Here is a 20,228-nt window from a genome sequence, read left to right as displayed (position 1 = left end):
CAGCGCCGTAGGACATAAAATCAGATTCGCGAAGCCTCAACAACAAGCCATCCTCCTCTTCTTCCCCTCTTCCAACTGACGCCACAATAAATACGATAGGTGCAGTTCGGAGTTTGTACTTTTAACATCTGACTATCACATCACACAGTACCCGTAGCCCCAGACCTAGTGCACCTTGAGCACCCCCGAAGGTGTTTAAAGGGAGATCAAAACACGGCACCCCCAGCAGGTTGGAACCCTCGACCTTTTCATCTGACACACACAAGAGAAAGAAACAAAAAAAACGCCATTAAGTTTCGGCAGCAGACGTGAGATACAAAGAGTAAAACCAATTTGTCTTACTCCGCTAACAAGTTGATCTTTAGGTTACCTTCAAGTAAGATCAACAGTTGAAACCTGCCAACTTCTAAACAACTGTGTTCCCAGTGAGACTTTTTAAAGCTAGTGTATCGTGATAGTGTAAACTATAAATAGACATGAATGTATGTTTTTTTTTTTTAAAATAACGTAGCACGTAGAAATAGATTTTCAAATTTTATTCAGAGATTGGGAACACTGAGAAGAGATTTGGTTAGGTCTACAATTAGGGCTACAGTTAAGGCTACAGTTAGGGCTACAATTAGGGCCACAGGGATACAGGTAGGGATATAGTTAGGGATACAGTTTGGGATACAGTTAGGGCTTGTAAGCTTAATTTAGACCAGCACCGATTTTCCTGAAAGTTGTACATTCCTAAACCCATGAAGAACTAGTAAACTGTTCTGTTTCTTATTTTTATGCCATATTCGCAAACACATTGAGATAAAGTTTTACAATAATTACAAGAGCCGTTCATTTTCAAGATATATATAATATATTGTTTAAAAAATGGTTTATTTTTATGAAGATTAAAAAAAAATAATTTTAAAATTAAAACTGTTCGCTATGCAGTTTAACTCAGCAAGCCACAAAAATGTGAAATTCGATTTTCCATAGCGCTTTTAGTTTTTGGTATTAAAACGTGACAGACTGGCAGAGAGATTACATAAAACTCAAAGCGTCTTTTTACCTTACTGGGGATCTAAAAAGCAAAACAGGAGGCTTACCTGTCTTATTGCTACACCTGGTTTCTGTGATGTGTCGAATGTAGGACATGGATGTTATGTTGAGATAGATAGCTGCAAAAACAAATACAACTTCCATTTCACAATTCCACCAATAACATGGACATGAAAAATTACATGGAAAAAATATCTTTAAATTGATGTCAAAACACATTCAACATACATCCTTTGATGTCAAAACACATTCAACATACATCCTTTAAACATCAGACAACATATAGTATGTATCTAGAGTAGGCCAAACTGTGCACGACACCATTGTACTAAAGCTGCAGTTGGATGTCATCAGCTTCTACTTTGAAGTAACGTCTGTATTTTAGAAGATAATACCAATGTACAGACTCTAGTCTACGTTACTATATCTTCTAGTAAGACTCTCTGCTTCTATCGGATAAGACCCACTCTTTTCCATAAAGTATCTTTTCACATTTTGATGCCAATCTAATTTAACAATACTTTCAAATACAAACTTCCATATACTTTTATTAATTAAATAAAACAATAAATGGGACTGACCCCTTGAGCCGGACAGCTGGACATGAATCTGCAGAGTGGACAAACAGATGAAAATCACTGACAGTGTCATCATCAAACATTGTTTTTTCCATGGGCTGGCTCTGGAAAATGTAAAAAAAAAAAAGATATCGATAGGTCGCTATCATAATGGGAACTAATCGATAGGTCGCTATCATGATGAGAACTAATCGATAGGTCGCTATCATGATGGGAACTAATCGATAGGTCGCTATCAGATGGGAACTAATCGATAGGTCGCTATCATAATGGGAACTAATCGATAGGTCGCTATCATAATGGGAACTAATCGATAGGTCGCTATCATAATGGGAACTAATCGTTAGGTCGCTATCATAATGGGAACTAATCGATAGGTCGCTATCATAATGGGAACTAATCGATAGGTCGCTATCATAATGGGAACTAATCGATAGGTCGCTATCATAATGGGAACTAATCGATAGGTCGCTATCATAATGGGAACTAATCGATAGGTCGCTATCATGATGGGAACTAATCGATAGGTCACTATCATAATGGGAACTAATCGATAGGTCGCTATCATGATGGGAACTAATCGATAGGTCGCTATCATGATGGGAACTAATCGTTAGGTCGCTATCATAATGGGAACTAATCGTTAGGTCGCTATCATAATGAGAACTAATCGATAGGTCGCTATCATGATGGGAACTAATCGATAGGTCGCTATCATAATGGGAACTAATCGATAGGTCGCTATCATAATGGGAGAACTCATACCCATTACACAGAAGACTCAGCCTCTGATACGCTTGATCAGTGAAATATACACGTATGTGATATGCTTGGCCGCTTTGGGATTTAGTGTAAGACGTCTAATGTAAGGGCGATACGCTTGGTTTGTGTATGATACGAGTGGTTTGCGTTTGATACGAGTGGTTCGTGTGTGGCTTGCGTGTTTGTCATAGTGCCCTTCGCGTGGTTTCTGTGTCCTACGCGTGTTTTCTGTATGCTGCGCCTGACTTGTGGACGATACGCGTGTTTTGTGTATGATACGCGTGGTGTGTGTGTGTGCAACGTGTGTCTTGTGTGTGAAACCCTTGGTTTGTATGTGTTACGCGGGGCTTGTGTATGATACACGGGGCTTGTGTATGATACACGGGGCTTGTGTATGATACACGGGGCTTGTGTATGACACACATAGTATGTGTGTAATATGCGTGGTAGATGTGTGATTAGCGAGATTCTTGTAAGATACGCACCGTTTGTGATATCGCTCTACGTGGTCTGTGCTTGATACGGGTGATTTATGTGTGATACTCTTGTCTTTGTATGATACGCCTGATTATCCTGATACTAGGGTACACATGGAGTGTGGCGTGTGTATGTTTATAGTTGGTATGAAACGTGTCTGTGATGTGTTTGACCCTAAAGTCTTAACTCTGGTTCTCTTTCTAAAAATGATTTGTTTGATCTTCAAAGACTCACGAGACTTCATTTACCTGTAAAGATTGACATATTTGCTCCTTGTGTAGGGGCTACCTGTTGTAGAGCCTAGATTGCCAGATGAACCAAAGGAAATGGGGCTATAATTTTTATGTTGAAGTGCAAGTGTTGGGTTGAGCAGATTTACTTTATAGTTTGTAGCGCCAGCCCAACGACCTTGTTGTGGGTTTATAAATATTGAGATTATATATGCAGTTATTATATTTTTCATGTTATATATTATGTTAACTGACCAGCACGACTAAAGCCCCCCCCCCCCACAAAAAAAAAACAACAACAACTTTTATCTACATAGCCTATGTGCTAAAAAATGTAAAGTTCCCCTTTCAGACCTTGTGATCTATGGGTCAGAGGATGTTATGGTCATCTGTTTCTTTGGCCTACGGTTTACGAGCAGGGTGTCATGTATCCAGCACAACGGCCTTTGCTTTCCTCAACTAAGGTCAGTTACCCATATGAGTTTGGTAGACTCAGGGGCGGTTTCAAAACCCTAGTATTCACCAAGCTTCGAAACCAGGACCCAATGTTCGGACTCCAAGCGCTTAGCCACTCAGCCACCGCCCCCACCGAGCACGTGTGCACTATGAGGTAAATTCTCCACTTTTTGGTTGTACGTCACAAGTGTGAGTAGCTTCGTGCTAGATTCCAACTCAGCCTCCTTTTGAAGACATATATTTAACTTCCTTTTTTTTTTTTGACTTCTTTTTTTTTTTGTCTATTAAGTCACCTTTATTTTTTTTTCTTGATTTGTCAATAAGATCAAGTGAGAATAGTGTGAGGCTTGTGTTGCGTAGTAACTATGACCCTCACATTACTAGATGTACATCTAGTGACACAAGATCCAAGTGTATGCCGGGGATTCGTGAAGTGGTGACAAACACATAACCACTTCTTAGGTACATTGAATAGTTGAATAGTAGGACTTAGAATTGTAAAATTAATAAGCATACACAATACATTATATAAACACTATATATACATATTTATGTATCAATTGATATAATAAGTTCTATCTGAATATGTATATAAATATATATATATATATATATTTGAATCATTTAGTTTGGATTAGTCATGTAAGACAATAAATCTATGTGATTAGAAATACTTTTTTTTTTTTTGTTAGCGCTATTTCATGCTTAAGCTTTCTAAATACGCAATGATCCAATCATTTCCCAGTTGGGAGAATGGACTCCCACACAGTCTTTCAGTTTTAGGCTACACCCTACAGAGAAGTACGTCACTTGTGTTCGGGGCACAGGTGTTTTGAATGTCGTGAAACGTCTGCACGTGAGAGAGTTAGGTCACACAGTGTCGCCCTCAGCTCGGTGCAAGGCAACTCTGAAGCATGCCCACACACAAACAGCCCCCACACCCGCACACACCCTCCCACGTACAAATAAAGCATTTTGTTGTGTTAGTATCCGTAATAGTCTGACTGATCAAGGAATTCAACTTTGTTCTCTTCTTATCTATATCTATATTTATATCTATATTTATATCTGTATTATATCTCTATCTATCTATCTATCTATCTATCTATCAATCTATCCCCTCTCAGATCACGCGGTCTATAAAGCAGATGATATAAAAGTCATATGATTTTGTGGCCAACGGTTAACGAGGGTGTCATGTGGCCAGCATGACGACCAACCAGGGGCGGACTGGGTATCAAAATCGGCCAGGGCATTACCATATAAACCGGCCCACAATTTGCATGTCATATATTTTCGGTTGGGGGGGGATTTTTACCCCACTCCGCAATTTATATATATATATATATTAGTGTGTGTCTATATGTAATTAACCTTCATTACATTCGGATCTTTCATTCTTTAAAACGTTTTTTTTTTCTAGCCTAGAATACTCTCTTCCTATAATTAGTGGAAAGACAGTCCGGGGGAGCGCTGTGAGCTCCTCCTAGTGGGATCCGGGGCGAAGCCCCGGAACAAAGAATTATTTCCGTTATTTTAAGCTTTAAAAATGCATATTCTGAGGTATCTACAGTGAAATTAGCCTGCTACTATTTCGCTAAATAAATTCAAAAACCAAATCTGCTATTCAATGGAGTCCAGCGACTGGTAGAAAATGGTAAAATGCTTTAGTTTTTGTACTGGAGGGGTAAGGGAAACCACAAAACCCCTTTTGGCTACGCTCATGAAATTTGGTGACTGTAGTTTGTTTAAGTTGGCTGCACTGAGCAGTAAGTAAAATTTCCCTTTCAGACAATGAGGTCTGAGGCATGTGATGGTTTGAAGACCCTCCCCTCCCGGCTACGCCCATCTGTTATATTATAGATGTAAGCCTAATTCTCTACAAATATATAAAGTTTGATAACGCATCGAAAACTGGATGTATGCATTCGTAGGATTACATAATGTATTCTATTTATACATGTATGTAGTCTGAAAACTATAAACAATACAATAGCAGCCTAATGAGTTTGAAGCTTTTTGGTATTACTTACAGATTACAGACGTTTCTTCAAAAAATAAAATTGCTACGTCTTACGCATTTCATGTGTCAATCTAGTCGTGTATGTTGATCTGTGACTTAAAATATGCTAAATCATTGGTTTTCCTGGCTGACTCAGGCAACCCATTCCATTAAAAGACAATGTGAAAAGCTCTTGCTTCCTCCTAGTACATTCTCAAAAACGCCATTTGTATACGAATATACCATGACCCATTATTGAAAATATAAACTCCTTTCATTAAATATCGGATGTGATAGCGCTATATGAATTATTGTAATTATTGTAATAATTTTCATCATTAATGACTTCATACTAAGTTGCTCGACCGACTAACCCACTTTTTAGTGGACGAGGTCTTATCTGAAAGCCAATGTGGTTTCAGAGCCGGTAGAGGTACATATGACATGATATTTGTTATGCAAAGAGCAGAACTTAAACCTATACGCTAACTTTGTGGGCCTCACCAAGGCTTTCGACACAGTCAGTCGCGATGGTTTGTGGAGGATTTTAGCTAGGCTGGGATGCCCACCTACGTTCCTTTCCATTCTCAAGCAGCTTCACGTGGGACAAAGAGGCCAGATCAGACACAATGGTGCCCTTTCTTATCACTTCCAAATAGAAAATGACGTGAAGCAGGGCTGTGTACTTGCTCCTACTCTATTCGCTATCTTCTTTGGCGTAATGCTGGATAAGAATATGCTCCAGGGAATACAAAAACAAAGGAGATGGTCATAACGGAGCTACTCTATGCCGATGATTGCGCCCTGCTAGCTTACAATGAGCATGATCTCCAGAACGCGGTAAACGAATTTGCATACGCTGCCGCCTCTTTCAGTCTATGTATAAACCTCGGGAAAACAGAAGTCATGTTCCAGAAGTCACCCAATAATACAAACTCAGCCCCAAGGATCACCGTAAACGGACAGCCCCTTAATGTGGTAGACCACTTCACATATCTAGGTAGTGTGACAAGTCAAAAACTCGCTGCCTGAGTCACTCAATTTTATCACAGCATTAATTATTATTTTTCATTATTTATTTATTTTATTTTAATTATTTGTCCATCCTACCCCTAAATCATTCACCCGCCACACCTTTTCCGCTCCAGGCTAGACTTAGTTGACCACATTGGAGATAGCTAAAGCGCGTCCTTTCATTTATCTGCCCTTGATCGGGGAAAGATAATCACACTATCTCCTTTGTCTTATCCGCCGGATGTCTGACTGACGGTCGCGGTTGACACCACCTTGGAGAAAATTAGGCCAGTCCTTTCATTTATCTTCCCTTGACCGGGGCAAAGATACGCTCAGACTCTTTGATCTCATCGGCAGGATGTCTGACGCCGCAATTGACTCCCCCCCCCCCTCTTGGGTGGAAGGTAGGTCACTCTCCCCCCCCCCCCCCACGTCTCTCTTTGATCTAAGAGATTACACGGGTCAACACACCGCGTGATACTCCAAGGTGCGGCTCTTGTCGGACTTCACCCACGTGTAAGCTAATTCTTAGCCTAGGACATTTCCTGTGTCCGCTCACATTTTCCAGGCCTTTGTATATAAAGTAAATTAAATAAAGTCAGACCCTCTCTTTCTCATTCGAGCTGAGCTATCGAGTCTGGACTATATCACTTATTCTTTCTCCTAGAGGAATACCTGGTGGTAAGCCGAACTTAATCACAAGTTCCATCTTAATTACTCTGTGTATATTTCTATTGGATTTTATCATGTGTATTTTGCCTAGTTCATTTATATTTAATTAGTGCATTGTGTATTTCTCACTGGCGTAAGTAGAAAACATGAACATGTCCTATGTATTTATTTATGTATTGCGTTAATCTATTAATGCTACGTTGCTCAATTGATCGTTGATGCAACCATGTATATATTTGTACATCTTAGTCTATTTCCTTTATCTCGGTTGACCGCCTTGATAATTTTACTAGCGCACTAACACTGCGTCTAGAAAAGAGATATGAGTTATCTCCCCTGTATTGAATTATCTCCCCTTTACTCATTTTACTCTAATGAGAGTTGCGACGCTTGAAGGGACATTCAAGCACGCTCCATTGTTCTCGACCCACGGTCATATGTAAACAAACCATCTGGGTCGCTGACCTCCGCCCATTCACCCCCCCCCCCCTTTTCTTTCTCTATCCACCTGTGTTGTTTGTTTGAGATTATTATTTCCCCTTCTATGTACATTTTTATATTATTACGTTCCCCTTTATGTACATTTTTATATTGCTACTATCTGCCATCTATTTTCCAAATCCCATTTGTCATCATCTCCCCTTTATGCTCTAAAGCAATTTTACCAATCTGACGAATGCACCTCAGTCGAGGGCATCGATAAGATGCATAAGAGACATGTCCTAACTTGTCTTTATTTATCCGCAGCCTCCCTCAGGTGTCTGCCTATTTATCGGATTACTTACCTGCCTATTTGCCTACTGGCCTATCTATGTGTTTAGTGCTAATCAGCGCTGCACTTGCCTAGTTGCTATCAAGAATCACCTATTGCCTAGTTACTGGATCAACGATCCATTTACCTGCAGTTGTGCTTAGTGCTATTCAGCGCTGCATTTGCCTACTGAGATCTACTCAACTCTACTACTTGGCGCTATCGGCATTGCCCGCCTATTCGACAGCCCACCTGTCAAGCTATTAGGCGCGACGTCCCTATAGAGTCAGATCTGTGCGAGACGTCATAGCTACGCCAACCCTCTGCAACTCACTGGACATATCCTGTTACTTACACTGCCCACGGCAGATCAGCTCTGCCCGCAGTAACCTTGTGCCCACGGTATCCGGCCACCCGCCATACTGTGCCCACTACAGATACTAGAACTTGGGACTGAGACTCCACAAGAACTATATCGCCGGCGTCCCTCTATCCGCTAGAGCGCCACCTCCAGCTGCAGAACCTCAAGCCAGGACCCAGCCAGCTGCGACATCAACAGGACAACCAGCTAAGTCAGAGGACAAAGTGACATACTCTCTTATTATGTGCAAGAGTGATGATTAAACATAGAATATACTAGAGATAGATGCAAACCCTCCCCCTTTTTATTATTATATGTATATTTATGTAAATAAATATCCTTTATTTTAACTTTTGTATCTATCTTTCATTGCTTTGTCTCGTTGCGTGTCTGCTCCCGATTCATATGCTGATAAGTGGGGGTGTGATAGCATTAAAAATAATCATCCCCTAGACATAAAACGTGCCAAACACACGTCACATTTCCCCACCTGTCACAGGTAGTATAGTGTCAAATGACGCCTCACTTTCAAGGGAAGTTGATAACAATCTGGCCAGGGCTAGTAGCGCCTTTGAACGCGTTCAGGCGAGAGTTTGGCGGAACAGATCGCTCCGCCTGCCTACAAAAATCAGTGTCTACGAGGAGGTGGTTCTCTCAACCCTTCTGTATCGCTCTGAGACATGAACACTATACAGGAAACATCTAAGACTTCTTGAGCGCTTATACCAAAGATGCTATCGCTCTATCATGGGCATACGGTCACAAGACCGCACTACAAACAGCGATGTCCTCTGCGAACGCCGGTATGGACAGTATAGAGGGACTTCTTTTGGTCCGACAGTTACGCTGGGTAGGGCGCGTATCCCGTATGGGAGACGAACGTATGCCAAAGGCAGTCTTTTTTTGGTGAGCTAAAAGGTGGTCGATGTAACAGAGGCGTCCCACGGAAACGCTTTAAAGACCAGCTTAGGCGTCAACTTTCCTTGGCTGGCGTAGAAGAGAGCACCTGGTTGAATGCGGCCTCAGAACGAGACAGGTGGAGGTCACTCACGAAGGCCGCAGGATACACATTTGAGAACAAAAGAAAATCTGCTGCCGAGGACAAACGCAGACGGTGAAAATATATCCTAAATCGACCACCTGCGGTCAATGGTTATGTTTGCCCTGGATGTGTCAAAATATGTTGGTCTGAGCTCGGGCTGCGCAGTTAAGGGAAATACTGCATTCCTCACTAATCTTCGGACTCGAAGTCTAGCCTTATTATTATTACTAAGCATAAATTTGCCATTAATTATAATAGTATAAAAATTGATTTAGATCTAGATTTATTTTTTTATTAAATATTTTAATGAAGTGTAGTATTTTTAGATCTATGTTATTAAAAATAAACAAAAAGAAACTTACTTTTTCTTATAAAATCGCGGAAAGAAGAGCTTTATACCCTTATTGAGCTGTGAATAAGTTGGGTGGTTTGCAATTTCGCGGCTGTGTGTATGTGTTAAAGTTAATTTCTAATTGTCGTGCCTATCTTTCTTTTTTTTTTTTGCTGCGTTATATCAATGTTTTCTAACTTAACCTCTCTCATCCCTCTTTTTGGTTAAATTTCATTGGAACCATTAAAAGACGGGGGAGGGAAGGAGCAAAACAAAATGGGATTGCCATCAAAGGCCCATGCCGACCAGCAAAATGATGAGGCCAAACACAGCCTCGAAGACATCAAAGCAGTCCATGCCGCTCGTTCATTGCAAATGATAACACATACAGTGTATAGTGTATTTTTTTTGTTGATATTCTTGATGAATTTCAAACAAAATTAATTGTAATAAGAATTTAAAAAAAAACAACAACAAGAAAACGTGTTCGGACCTTTGTGTCTTGCTGCTGTCACTTTTTTAAAAAGTTGTCTGCGTTAATTTTTTTTTCTTTGGTCGCGACCAGACCGGCCCATTTGGTACCGGCCCACCGGGCATTTGCCCGTTTGCCCATGTAGCCAGTCCGCCCCTGCGACCAACCGCGTTTAATTTTCCCAAATTAATGTTAGGTGCCCATTAGAGACGCCCTAAAGAAACCAAAAAAAAATCCTAGTCTTCACCGGGACTACAACCCGGGACCCTCCTTATAGAATAGTTCATTGTATCTTTATTTAAATACATTTTCTCTCTGTATTTATTCTGAATAAAAACTCCATACCCTTATAATAGCACAGACCATGACGGAGGTTTGCACTTTGAACTCTCCTAAATACAAATACAAAAATTCCTGGACATATTCAGTTTGTGTTTAAAGTGATATTATTTTATTGAAGCTCCTGTATGTTGCAAGCAGTAAGACGTTTCTACATATGCCAGTATATATATGGCTCCTTTTGTCTCGAAAGGCAATGGATGCGCCCAAGTGAGTCACTGGTTTTGGCTTAATCTTGAGACGGGGCAGAATCTGGTGTGGCTAATCAAGCCAATTCTAGAACGGCAGACTTTGCCACAATTCGTACATGTGTATGCCTCTGATTTAGGGCTAGCAGACAGGGCAGCTTTCTTTTTTTCCCTCTTGATTAAAGCCGCTTCAATTCTTTTGTTCTCAGCAAGGGTTGTCCCAGCACGCACAGTCTGTCTCCATGCACTCCGGTCTTTGGCTATGTTTTCCCACATACTTTCACTGATGCCTGAGGCTCTCATGTCTCGCTTGCAGACATCTCTATATGTTAGTCTTGGGCGGCCCTTGGGTCTGACTCCTTCCACAAGCTCAGCATATAAGATATCTTACGGGATTCTACCATCTGGCATGCGGGTGACATGTCCGAGCCAGCGTAATCTTCTTTGTGTCAGGAGAGCATACACGCTGTTCATATTGGCCAATCTCAAAACTTCCTGATTGGAGACATGGTCCCTCCAAGAGATGCCCATTATGCGTCTCAGGCAGCGCAAGTGGAAACTATTCAATCTGTGCTCTTGGTACATGTATGTTGACCAGCTTTCACTGCCATAAAGGAGCCAGTATATAAGTCAAAATGAATTCACTGTTTCCCGCCAAGGACATGTCATAACGTACAAGTTAGAACTATGAACCTAACCAGCAGGATGTTTGCACTTCCGGTTGTCTCGCATTCACAGGTATCTATGGTTACCTGGAGTGTTGACCTATTCCCTGGAGCACATTCTTATCCGTTGGATCAATTAAAATATACTCCAATATTGCTTACAATAGATTCTCCAGAGGCAGAATGTAACTGAGATAGTTGGTTTATTCTTGGAAAACTGCAAGAGAGGATTTTAACCTTTCAAGCCCTCAATTCAATGGAGCTTGGTGATGAGGAGGAGGAGGAGGAGGAGGAGGATGACTAATATGTCATACACTAAGAACGTCAACTTTTCTTTTTCCCCCCTTTACTTTTCTGCTTTTAAATGATGAAAAATTTTCTAAATTTAGTGGGAAAATAGTTTTAAAGTTGTCGCAAACCATCGTTTAATACCTTTTTATAAAAGTAATCTTAACTGTACTCTTGTTGTTGACGGTCGTTGACTTGTGGCTACAAACTGCTTGTAGACAACTCAACTGCTGTAGGCGCATTTTATTTTAACTTATAAAACTTGAAATAACTTAAATAACTTCTTTGTGAACTAAACTCAATAGAACTTTGATTACACTATAGACACATTCATCTTAAGATGAAACGAAATAAATTGATATTTTATACAAATCTAACTCGCAATAAAAACACGTCTTTACACTCTGGCATCGTCTGGCGTACATAACACAGCTTACGTCAGCACCACTTATCTGGCATCCTCCTACAAGACTAACAAAATAATGCGCTCTCTCTCTACAACTTACAATAAATACTCCCTTTCTTTATAATCACGTTGGAAACACGCCTTTGCTGTTATTAATCTAATTAGCCGGGTTCCAAAAAAAAAACCCTAAAAACTGGAGGCGTATAGAGATTGAAGAGATTTAGTGTATTTTTAAGCTTAGATGTGTTTAAGAATTTATTCTCTTTGTTTAGTATACCGGTATATCATAATTATGCAAGATAATCCCTAAACCAATACAATAACATTTTTTTCTAGAACAAATTTGAAGAGAAAGTGCAAATGTATGGGAGCCATATGCATTACAAAAAATAAAACTTTAAAAAAAAAGCTTTTTAGGACTAATAACGAATGCTGATGATTAGAGATTAATTAAAAGGGAGAGAATCAGTGTAGGCCACTCATAGTGGCCAATTAGGAATAAGCATATGTTATTTATTTGTCAGAGAGATAGTTAGGCACGAAGATGTCAGAGAGATAGGTAGGCACGAAGATGTCAGAAAGATAGGTAGGCACAAAGATGTCAGAGAGATAGTTAGGCACGAAGATGTCAGAGAGATAGGTAGGCACAAAGATGTCAGAGAGATAGGTAGGCACAAAGATGTCAGAGAGATAGGTAGGCACAAATATGTCAATGAGATAGTTAGGCACGAAGATGTCAGTGAGATAGGTAGGCACGAAGATGTCAGAAAGATAGGTAGGCACGAAGATGTCAATGAGATAGTTAGGCACGAAGATGTCAGAGAGATAGGTAGGCACAAAGATGTCAGAGAGATAGGTAGGCACGAAGATGTCAATGAGATAGTTAGGCACGAAGATGTCAGAGAGATAGTTAGGCACGAAGATGTCAGAGAGATAGGTAGGCACGAAGATGTCAGAGAGATAGGTAGGCACGAAGATGTCAATGAGATAGTTAGGCACGAAGATGTCAGAGAGATAGTTAGGCACGAAGATGTCAGAGAGATAGGTAGGCACGAAGATGTCAGAGAGATAGGTAGGCACAAAGATGTCAGAGAGATAGTTAGGCACGAAGATGTCAGAGAGATAGTTAGGCACGAAGATGTCAGAGAGATAGTTAGGCACGAAGATGTCAGAGAGATAGGTAGGCACGAAGATGTCAGAAAGATAGGTAGGCACGAATATGTCAATGAGATAGTTAGGCACGAAGTTGTCAGAGAGATAGGTAGGCACAAATATGTCAATGAGATAGTTAGGCACAAAGATGTCAGAGAGATAGGTAGGCACAAATATGTCAGTGAGATAGGTAGGCACGAAGATGTCAGTGAGATAGGTAGGCACCACCCATTCGACTAAAAAGCCACTAAAAGATTTGAAAAAAAAAACAGCCCTCGTATACTAATTATTTCATCGTGACATTACCTGAGATTCAGGAACAATGACTTTATTATATCTAGGTCACATTGACTTTCACATATTTCCAGATATGAAAGGAGTGCATATTTTATGTAATGAGACGCCCTGAGTGCATGTCTTATGATAAGACCATGCAAGCTAATGATATCTAATTTAGTACGCAAGGCAAGTGTATCCTATTCAACGCGACTTTCGAGTTTGTTTCGGTAAAATCTTCCGTTTTTTTTTAAATTCTTATCTCCGGTTGGGCTGGTAGTGACATTATTTTTGTGTGTACATTATCAAGCAGAGAATAGATGCGTTCTCTATAACCTTTTTCATCTCTCTCTCTCTCTCTTTCTCTCTCTCTCTCTCTTGTAATTATAATTCCAATAAAGAGAGAGAGAGAGAGAGAGAGAGAGAGAGAGAAAATGGAGTTAACACAAAACACAAAAAAAATTCAATAATTCAAACATTTTTTTTAAATTAAAATATTTTCCAGTGTTAAGTTAATCCTATAATTTATCTCTTTATTGAGTACAATAAGATCTGGTTTACATTGGACATCTCTTTAAGCAGTGCGAGATAATGTAAGGGCGATAAATTGTACAATGGTGAATGTCTGAATGATGTGTTGATAGTTTATAAAACAAACACCAAAAATCTATCAGGTCTTAGATACATTACTAACAGTTCCTCGGTTGAACAGTTGCTAGCCACCAGGGGACGCTTCAGTTTCAGATGTAAGTCTCTCTCAGAAGTTTCTGGAACGGGCGCTACACTTATTATTACAATGAAATTTGCGTGACAGTTAAAAATCACGTGGTCTGTTGGTGCCCAGAAATAGGACGTCGATTGAACAAAATTTTAAAATTAGTAGCACATAATTAAAAACCTAGAACAAACGGACACTGCGTCTTTTGGAGGGGGGGGGGGACCAACTGGAATCTAGTCCGGGGCTCTTTCACACTTTTTAGAAAAGGCATCTTGTTCACCTATTAGAAGGTTTTAGTCATGTGTATGTGGGGGCCCACTTCTACCCAGTTGTCAGGGGCCCAATTATTTCTCGTGGCTGGCCAGAAACACTCTCTAAGTAAGATTGATTTTTAAAACGCCATTATTTCCGAATTCGCACTAGGGGAAAACAAAAGCAATATATTTTGCTTACTCGAAATATTCGCGGGATTCAACCGAGACCTTTAGAGTTGTTTTAACACCTTGCAAATAAAGTCTTAATCCATTCACTCAGATATTTCACCTAGCAAGTAAAGTCTTAATCCATTCACTAAGATATTTCACCTAGCAAGTAAAGTCTTAATCCATTCACTCAGATATTTCACCTGGCAAGTAAAGTCTTAATACATTCACTCACTCAGATATTTCACCTGGCAAGTAAAGTCTTAATCCATTCTCTCAGATATTTCACCTGGCAAGTAAAGTCTTAATCCATTCACTCAGATATTTCACCTAGCAAGTAAAGTCTTAATCCATTCTCTCAGATATTTCACCTGGCAAGTAAAGTCTTAATCCATTCACTCAGATATTTCACCTGGCAAGTAAAGTCTTAATCCATTCACTCAGATATTTCACCTAGCAAGTAAAGTCTTAATCCATTCACTCAGATATTTCACCTAGCAAGTAAAGTCTTAATCCATTCACTCAGATATTTCACCTGGCAAGTAAAGTCTTAATACATTCACTCACTCAGATATTTCACCTGGCAAGTAAAGTCTTAATCCATTCTCTCAGATATTTCACCTGGCAAGTAAAGTCTTAATCCATTCACTCAGATATTTCACCTAGCAAGTAAAGTCTTAATCCATTCTCTCAGATATTTCACCTGGCAAGTAAAGTCTTAATCCATTCTCTCAGATATTTCACCTAGCAAGTAGTCTTAATCCATTCACTCAGATATTTCACCTTGCAAGTAGTCTTAATCCATTCACTCAGATATTTCACCTAGCAAGTAAAGTCTTAATACATTCCCTCAGATATTTCACCTGGCAAGTAGTCTTAATCCATTCACTCAGATATTTCATCTGCATGTACTCACCAAGACACACAAACACACATAAATCTCCACCAGTTAAACTACATACATGCCTATTTGGGGATACAGTACACTCGTACACATTCGCACGCACACACAGTATTCTTATGTCAAACGAGATAACGCAACATGTCCGATGCAGTCGTCTGCGCGGACCTGGCTGGAGTAGGATGCAGGACCACACCCATACATTCCACCCGTACATCGCAGAGAATGAAGGCTAGAAGAATAATTGTTACTGCTGAGGTAACATTGCACTGGTAGAGATCGTGAATACCACAACTTGTGATGGCGATTGATTGTGATCGATGATGCTGAAATGAGACCTTTTTTTTCGGGGGGGGGGGGGGAGCGGAACATTCCATATGTCCGTAGTAACATCAAGATCTTATTCCCAACACAAGGAATAGAAAATATTTTAGGTATAGACCTTTATGAATAAATTAATAATTGTTCTGTGGGTCTGAACAGTTTCCGACCTAACGATTGGTTGAAGTTTACTTTCAGGTCTCTGTAACCTTCTATGACATCTATTCACTTTGAGATGCACATCTACCAGCGTTTCTCCCCCCCCCCCCCTCAACACACTGTCCAGGACGTAGAGGACGAATTCCGTAAACTTGAAGTTGTCTTCGGACTACAGAGATGTTCCTCTAATGGGGAAGCCCTCACCTTTGCGAATTCTAATTGTATACAATGTAAACAGACTTTCATTCAAACAGACTTTCATTCAAACAGACTTTTATTCAAACAGACTTTCATTCAAACAGACTTTCATGTATTTCTCTATAATGTTTGTTTTGTTCAAAGATGATGAAATGAATTTCTCGTGGGAGGGGAGGGCGCCACCTAGTAAAATTTGTTTGACACACGCCACAGAGTCAAAGCTCATCGTCGACACCTCTAGCCACCCGAAGGGCACTCAACCCCCTCCCCCCCCCCCAGCTTGTAGATAACTTTAACTTTAGAACCATATAGTATCGATTTTTTAAATTTGATATCAGGTTAAATATTCTAGTTTTATGCTCAAGAAGTCCCACTGGATTTACACTTAGTTTTTGAGATATGTAGCCCCTCCCCCACCCCCCAACATAAGGCCGTTTCTTAATAATCATATTTCAAAATTATCGAAAATATCCCTGGAACCATTTTGTGGAAGCCCCAAAGCAAGTTGTACCCTAAGGCCTAAGCCAAAGCTTGTGTTGCTTATAAGATAAAATAATTTTATCGGTCCAAACAAAAGGGAATTCAGTTTGACCACAATTGTCCAGCTCAGCATGACCACTATTAGCTATAACAATAACAATAGAGATGCAAACACGTCTACAGTGACAGCAAGCCCACTCACAGCCATTTAGTTTTCTTCCAATTGAAGAATTTGTTTTCTCCAAACAAAAACACACACACATTTTTAGTGTGGGTCTAGGTGTTGTACACTATTCATTGCAGCGCATTGTTAACTTAAGAAAGTGCTCAGGCCACACCCTCTCGTCTGCTTCGAGTTTATCTGATCAGCTAAGTGCATGTCAAGTGAAGTCAGTGGACTTCAAGTCTGCATCCTTAAAGGCGAATGAACTAATTACTTCCGGCGTGACATTAAAATTAACAGGATGATGATAATACTTTTTTGTGGATTTGCCAGCTGAGAGAGTTCCCCTCCTCCCATCTCAACCGTAACGCTCATATTTTAATGCGGTATGTTGTTTCAAATATATTTTCATTACATAGCACAAGTACCTGATGAGTAAATTAGTTTCACACATGCTTCTCTCACCTGAGACCAGAAATGAATCTTAAATTTTACACAAGCATAAAATTTGGTGAAGTTAGAACTCAAAGCACTGCATGGTAAATGGTGAAGTTAGGACTCAAAGCACTGCATGGTCAATGGTGAAGTTTGAACTCAAAGCACTGCATGGTCAATGGTGAAGTTTGAACTCACTCAAAGCACTGCATGGTCACTGCATGGTCAAACTGCATGGTCACTGCATGGTTAATCCTTTCTTCAAGATCAAATTTCTTAGTTTTATCTTCTGTACTATGATCTCCTATAGGTCTCCCCATAAGACGACTTACTTACTTAGACTTAGATCCTCCAGCGACGTTCGGCTCATTGAGCTGCAAGCTGTCTACATATAAAGATCTGTCACTGGCAATATCTGAGGCCTCTTCCCACCTGGTATCCACTGCTCCACGGACGTAGCCGGGGGGGGGGGGGAAGGGTCGGAATTTAGTGAATGATTTTTTGCTGTGATTATGTTTATTTTAGGTGAGATTTTAATACTAAACCATCTCTTGCCCCAACGCAGCCAAGGGGGTTTTGAGTTTAAAACCCCTTACCAGGGGGGCTTTGCAGTTAAATCCAGCTCTTTTATAAAACAAAACAAAAACAAAAAATAATGCAGACGACAATCCCCAAATTCCAAGAGCATAGCCTAGGAAGATTTTGATTTTAAAACCCCCACCGAAATTAATAAGAATTCATCAGTCAGAGAGGTTTGAAACTAAAAAATTCCTCTTCAATATATAAAAAGACAATTACGCACTCAAAATGCTACGAGCGTAGCCAAAGGGGTTTTGAGTTTAAAACCCCCTTTAGCGGGGTTTGAAGCCAAAAAATACCTCTTCAATATAAAAAAAAATTAAATTACACACTAAAAATTCTATGAGCGTAGCCAACCCAAAGGTGATGTTGAGTAAAAACCCTCCTCCTCCAGATGACTTTTTTAAAAGTTTAAAACCCCTCCAGATGATTTTGAGGTTGAAAACCTCTCTCTTCAATATTATTCTAAAGCAAACTACAGTCACCAAATTTTAATTTGTTTTTAATTTGTTAACACCAGAGATTTTTTAGTTTAACACCCCTCCCCCACAACAGATGATTTTGACAATAAAACTTCCGTTTTCGGTATAAAATGTAAAGCAAACTACAGTCACTTAATTCCAAGAGCGTATTCAAGAGAGGTTACACATTTCTACTCGTGGCTGGGCTCCATTAATAAAGTGAAGTAAATAGTCATCTGCCGAAATTAAAAAGACTAAATATGGCTCAACAAAGATGGCTAAGACGTATTTTAGGAGTCAGTTATAGAGATCGGGTCTCAATCAAAAAAATCTTATGTCGATTTGGGAGTCGACCCCTCAGTAAGGTTGTGACAGAGCGTCGCATGAGGTTGGGGGGACATGTTCTCTGACAAAATGAATTACGCATAATAAAAAAATCCTGACTACGCCCATGCACTGCTCTGAGGTCCTCCATGACAGTGTGGCACCAAGTTTTACGAGGACGTCCATGTTTGCGCTTTTCCTTACTCCTAACACTACTTCGGCCAATGCAAGCTATGTGAGACTTAAAACATACAGCACTATGTCGGTGAATAAGCCACGTGACCTCATCATAGACTTTAAAACAAATGGCGAGCGTACTGTAACCTGGTCACGTAGGTCTGCATCAAAACTTGAGCATAAATAAACATGAGCGCGTAGAAATAAACAAAACACTGTAAATAAACAAAACCGAAAAACATTTGTCTCGCTGGAAATATTTTCTGACCAAACAACAGAAGCAAGAGAGTGAAGAAAGAACAAAATTAAAGTACATGCCTTGTAGGTCCTCTCTGGGCGTTTCATTTAGTTCATATTAGGCCTACACGGTTTTTTTTTGGGGAGGGGGGGGAGTTCATCTTCTAGAACTGGATTTTGAGGTTTCAATAATAAGTCTTAAGCCATAATCCTCGTCCCATATGCTTGGACAAATTTGTACAAATACTCCTTCTTCCCTAGTGCCATTAGAGCATGGAATAGGTTGCCTGTGCTAGCCAGGAAAACCAGTGACTTGATAGAATTTAAGTAAATTGGTTAAAATGCATGACTAGATGCATTACGCGTAGGACGTAACCATCTTTTTTTTTTAAAGTAACGTAAGTATTTTATAAGAGAAGATAAAAAAATGTCTCAGCTGCTTTCTAAAAATCTGATCTATAACTATTTTGTTCTCATAGTTAATCCAAACTTAAACCCATATACAAACGCTGTAGGTACAATCTCAAACAGCCAATTTAAAAATAACACTCTAAAAATAACGTTATGACCTAAAGATGGTGTATGAACTATGACTTTGACCTACATTTGTCACACTCCTAGCATCAACATTTCAAATAATGACATCAACAAGTTTTGTGTGATGTTGTTATCAAGAAAATAAAATCAAAAGATTTTTTGTTTATAAACATACACACTTGTCTGCTCAGTAGGAAACAAAAAAAAAAAACAACAAAAAAACAAAACAAAATATAAAAAAACTAGTCGACCGGCGGCGTAGCATACGCCGCTATTTTGCAGGGCCGGCTTTAGGCCACTGCAACCTATGCGACCGCAGTGGGCCCCACACTTTCATAGGAGCCGGACTTTCATAGGACCCGCGTTATTCTAGGTGTATAAATTATTAAATTAAATTATTCAATATGGAAAACGCCAATCCTACGCGGGCCGCTAATTAAATAACATCTGTTGCGTTTTATAAATCTGTTCCAGGAATTTGTTCACATACTCTATCTATCTCTATCTATCTATCTATCTATCTATCTATCTATCTATCTATCTATCTATCTATCTATCTATCTATCTATCTATCTATCTATCGTTCTTTTTTTCTTTCTCTCAATATGTCCAAGAC

General features: G+C 39.7%; 1 protein-coding gene across 1 annotated transcript in view; it reads right to left on the bottom strand.

Moving 5' to 3' along the window:
- LOC106057077 (carbohydrate sulfotransferase 5-like) overlaps positions 1-20,228 on the bottom strand; it is a 53,127-nt gene that overhangs the window by 14,424 nt on the left and 18,475 nt on the right. Inside the window, exons 2-3 of the mRNA XM_056024273.1 lie at positions 1,620-1,720; positions 1,086-1,157 (exon numbers count right to left, since the gene is read on the bottom strand). Of these exons, the coding sequence (XP_055880248.1) occupies positions 1,086-1,157; positions 1,620-1,720 (173 nt within the window). The remainder of the gene's footprint in view (positions 1-1,085; positions 1,158-1,619; positions 1,721-20,228) is intronic.

Source organism: Biomphalaria glabrata, chromosome 3 (assembly GCF_947242115.1).
Source record: "Biomphalaria glabrata chromosome 3, xgBioGlab47.1, whole genome shotgun sequence".
NCBI classification, from domain to species: Eukaryota; Metazoa; Mollusca; class Gastropoda; family Planorbidae; genus Biomphalaria; species Biomphalaria glabrata.
The sequence above is the reverse complement of the archived record's forward strand: the minus strand, read 5'-3'. Positions and strand labels throughout refer to the sequence as shown.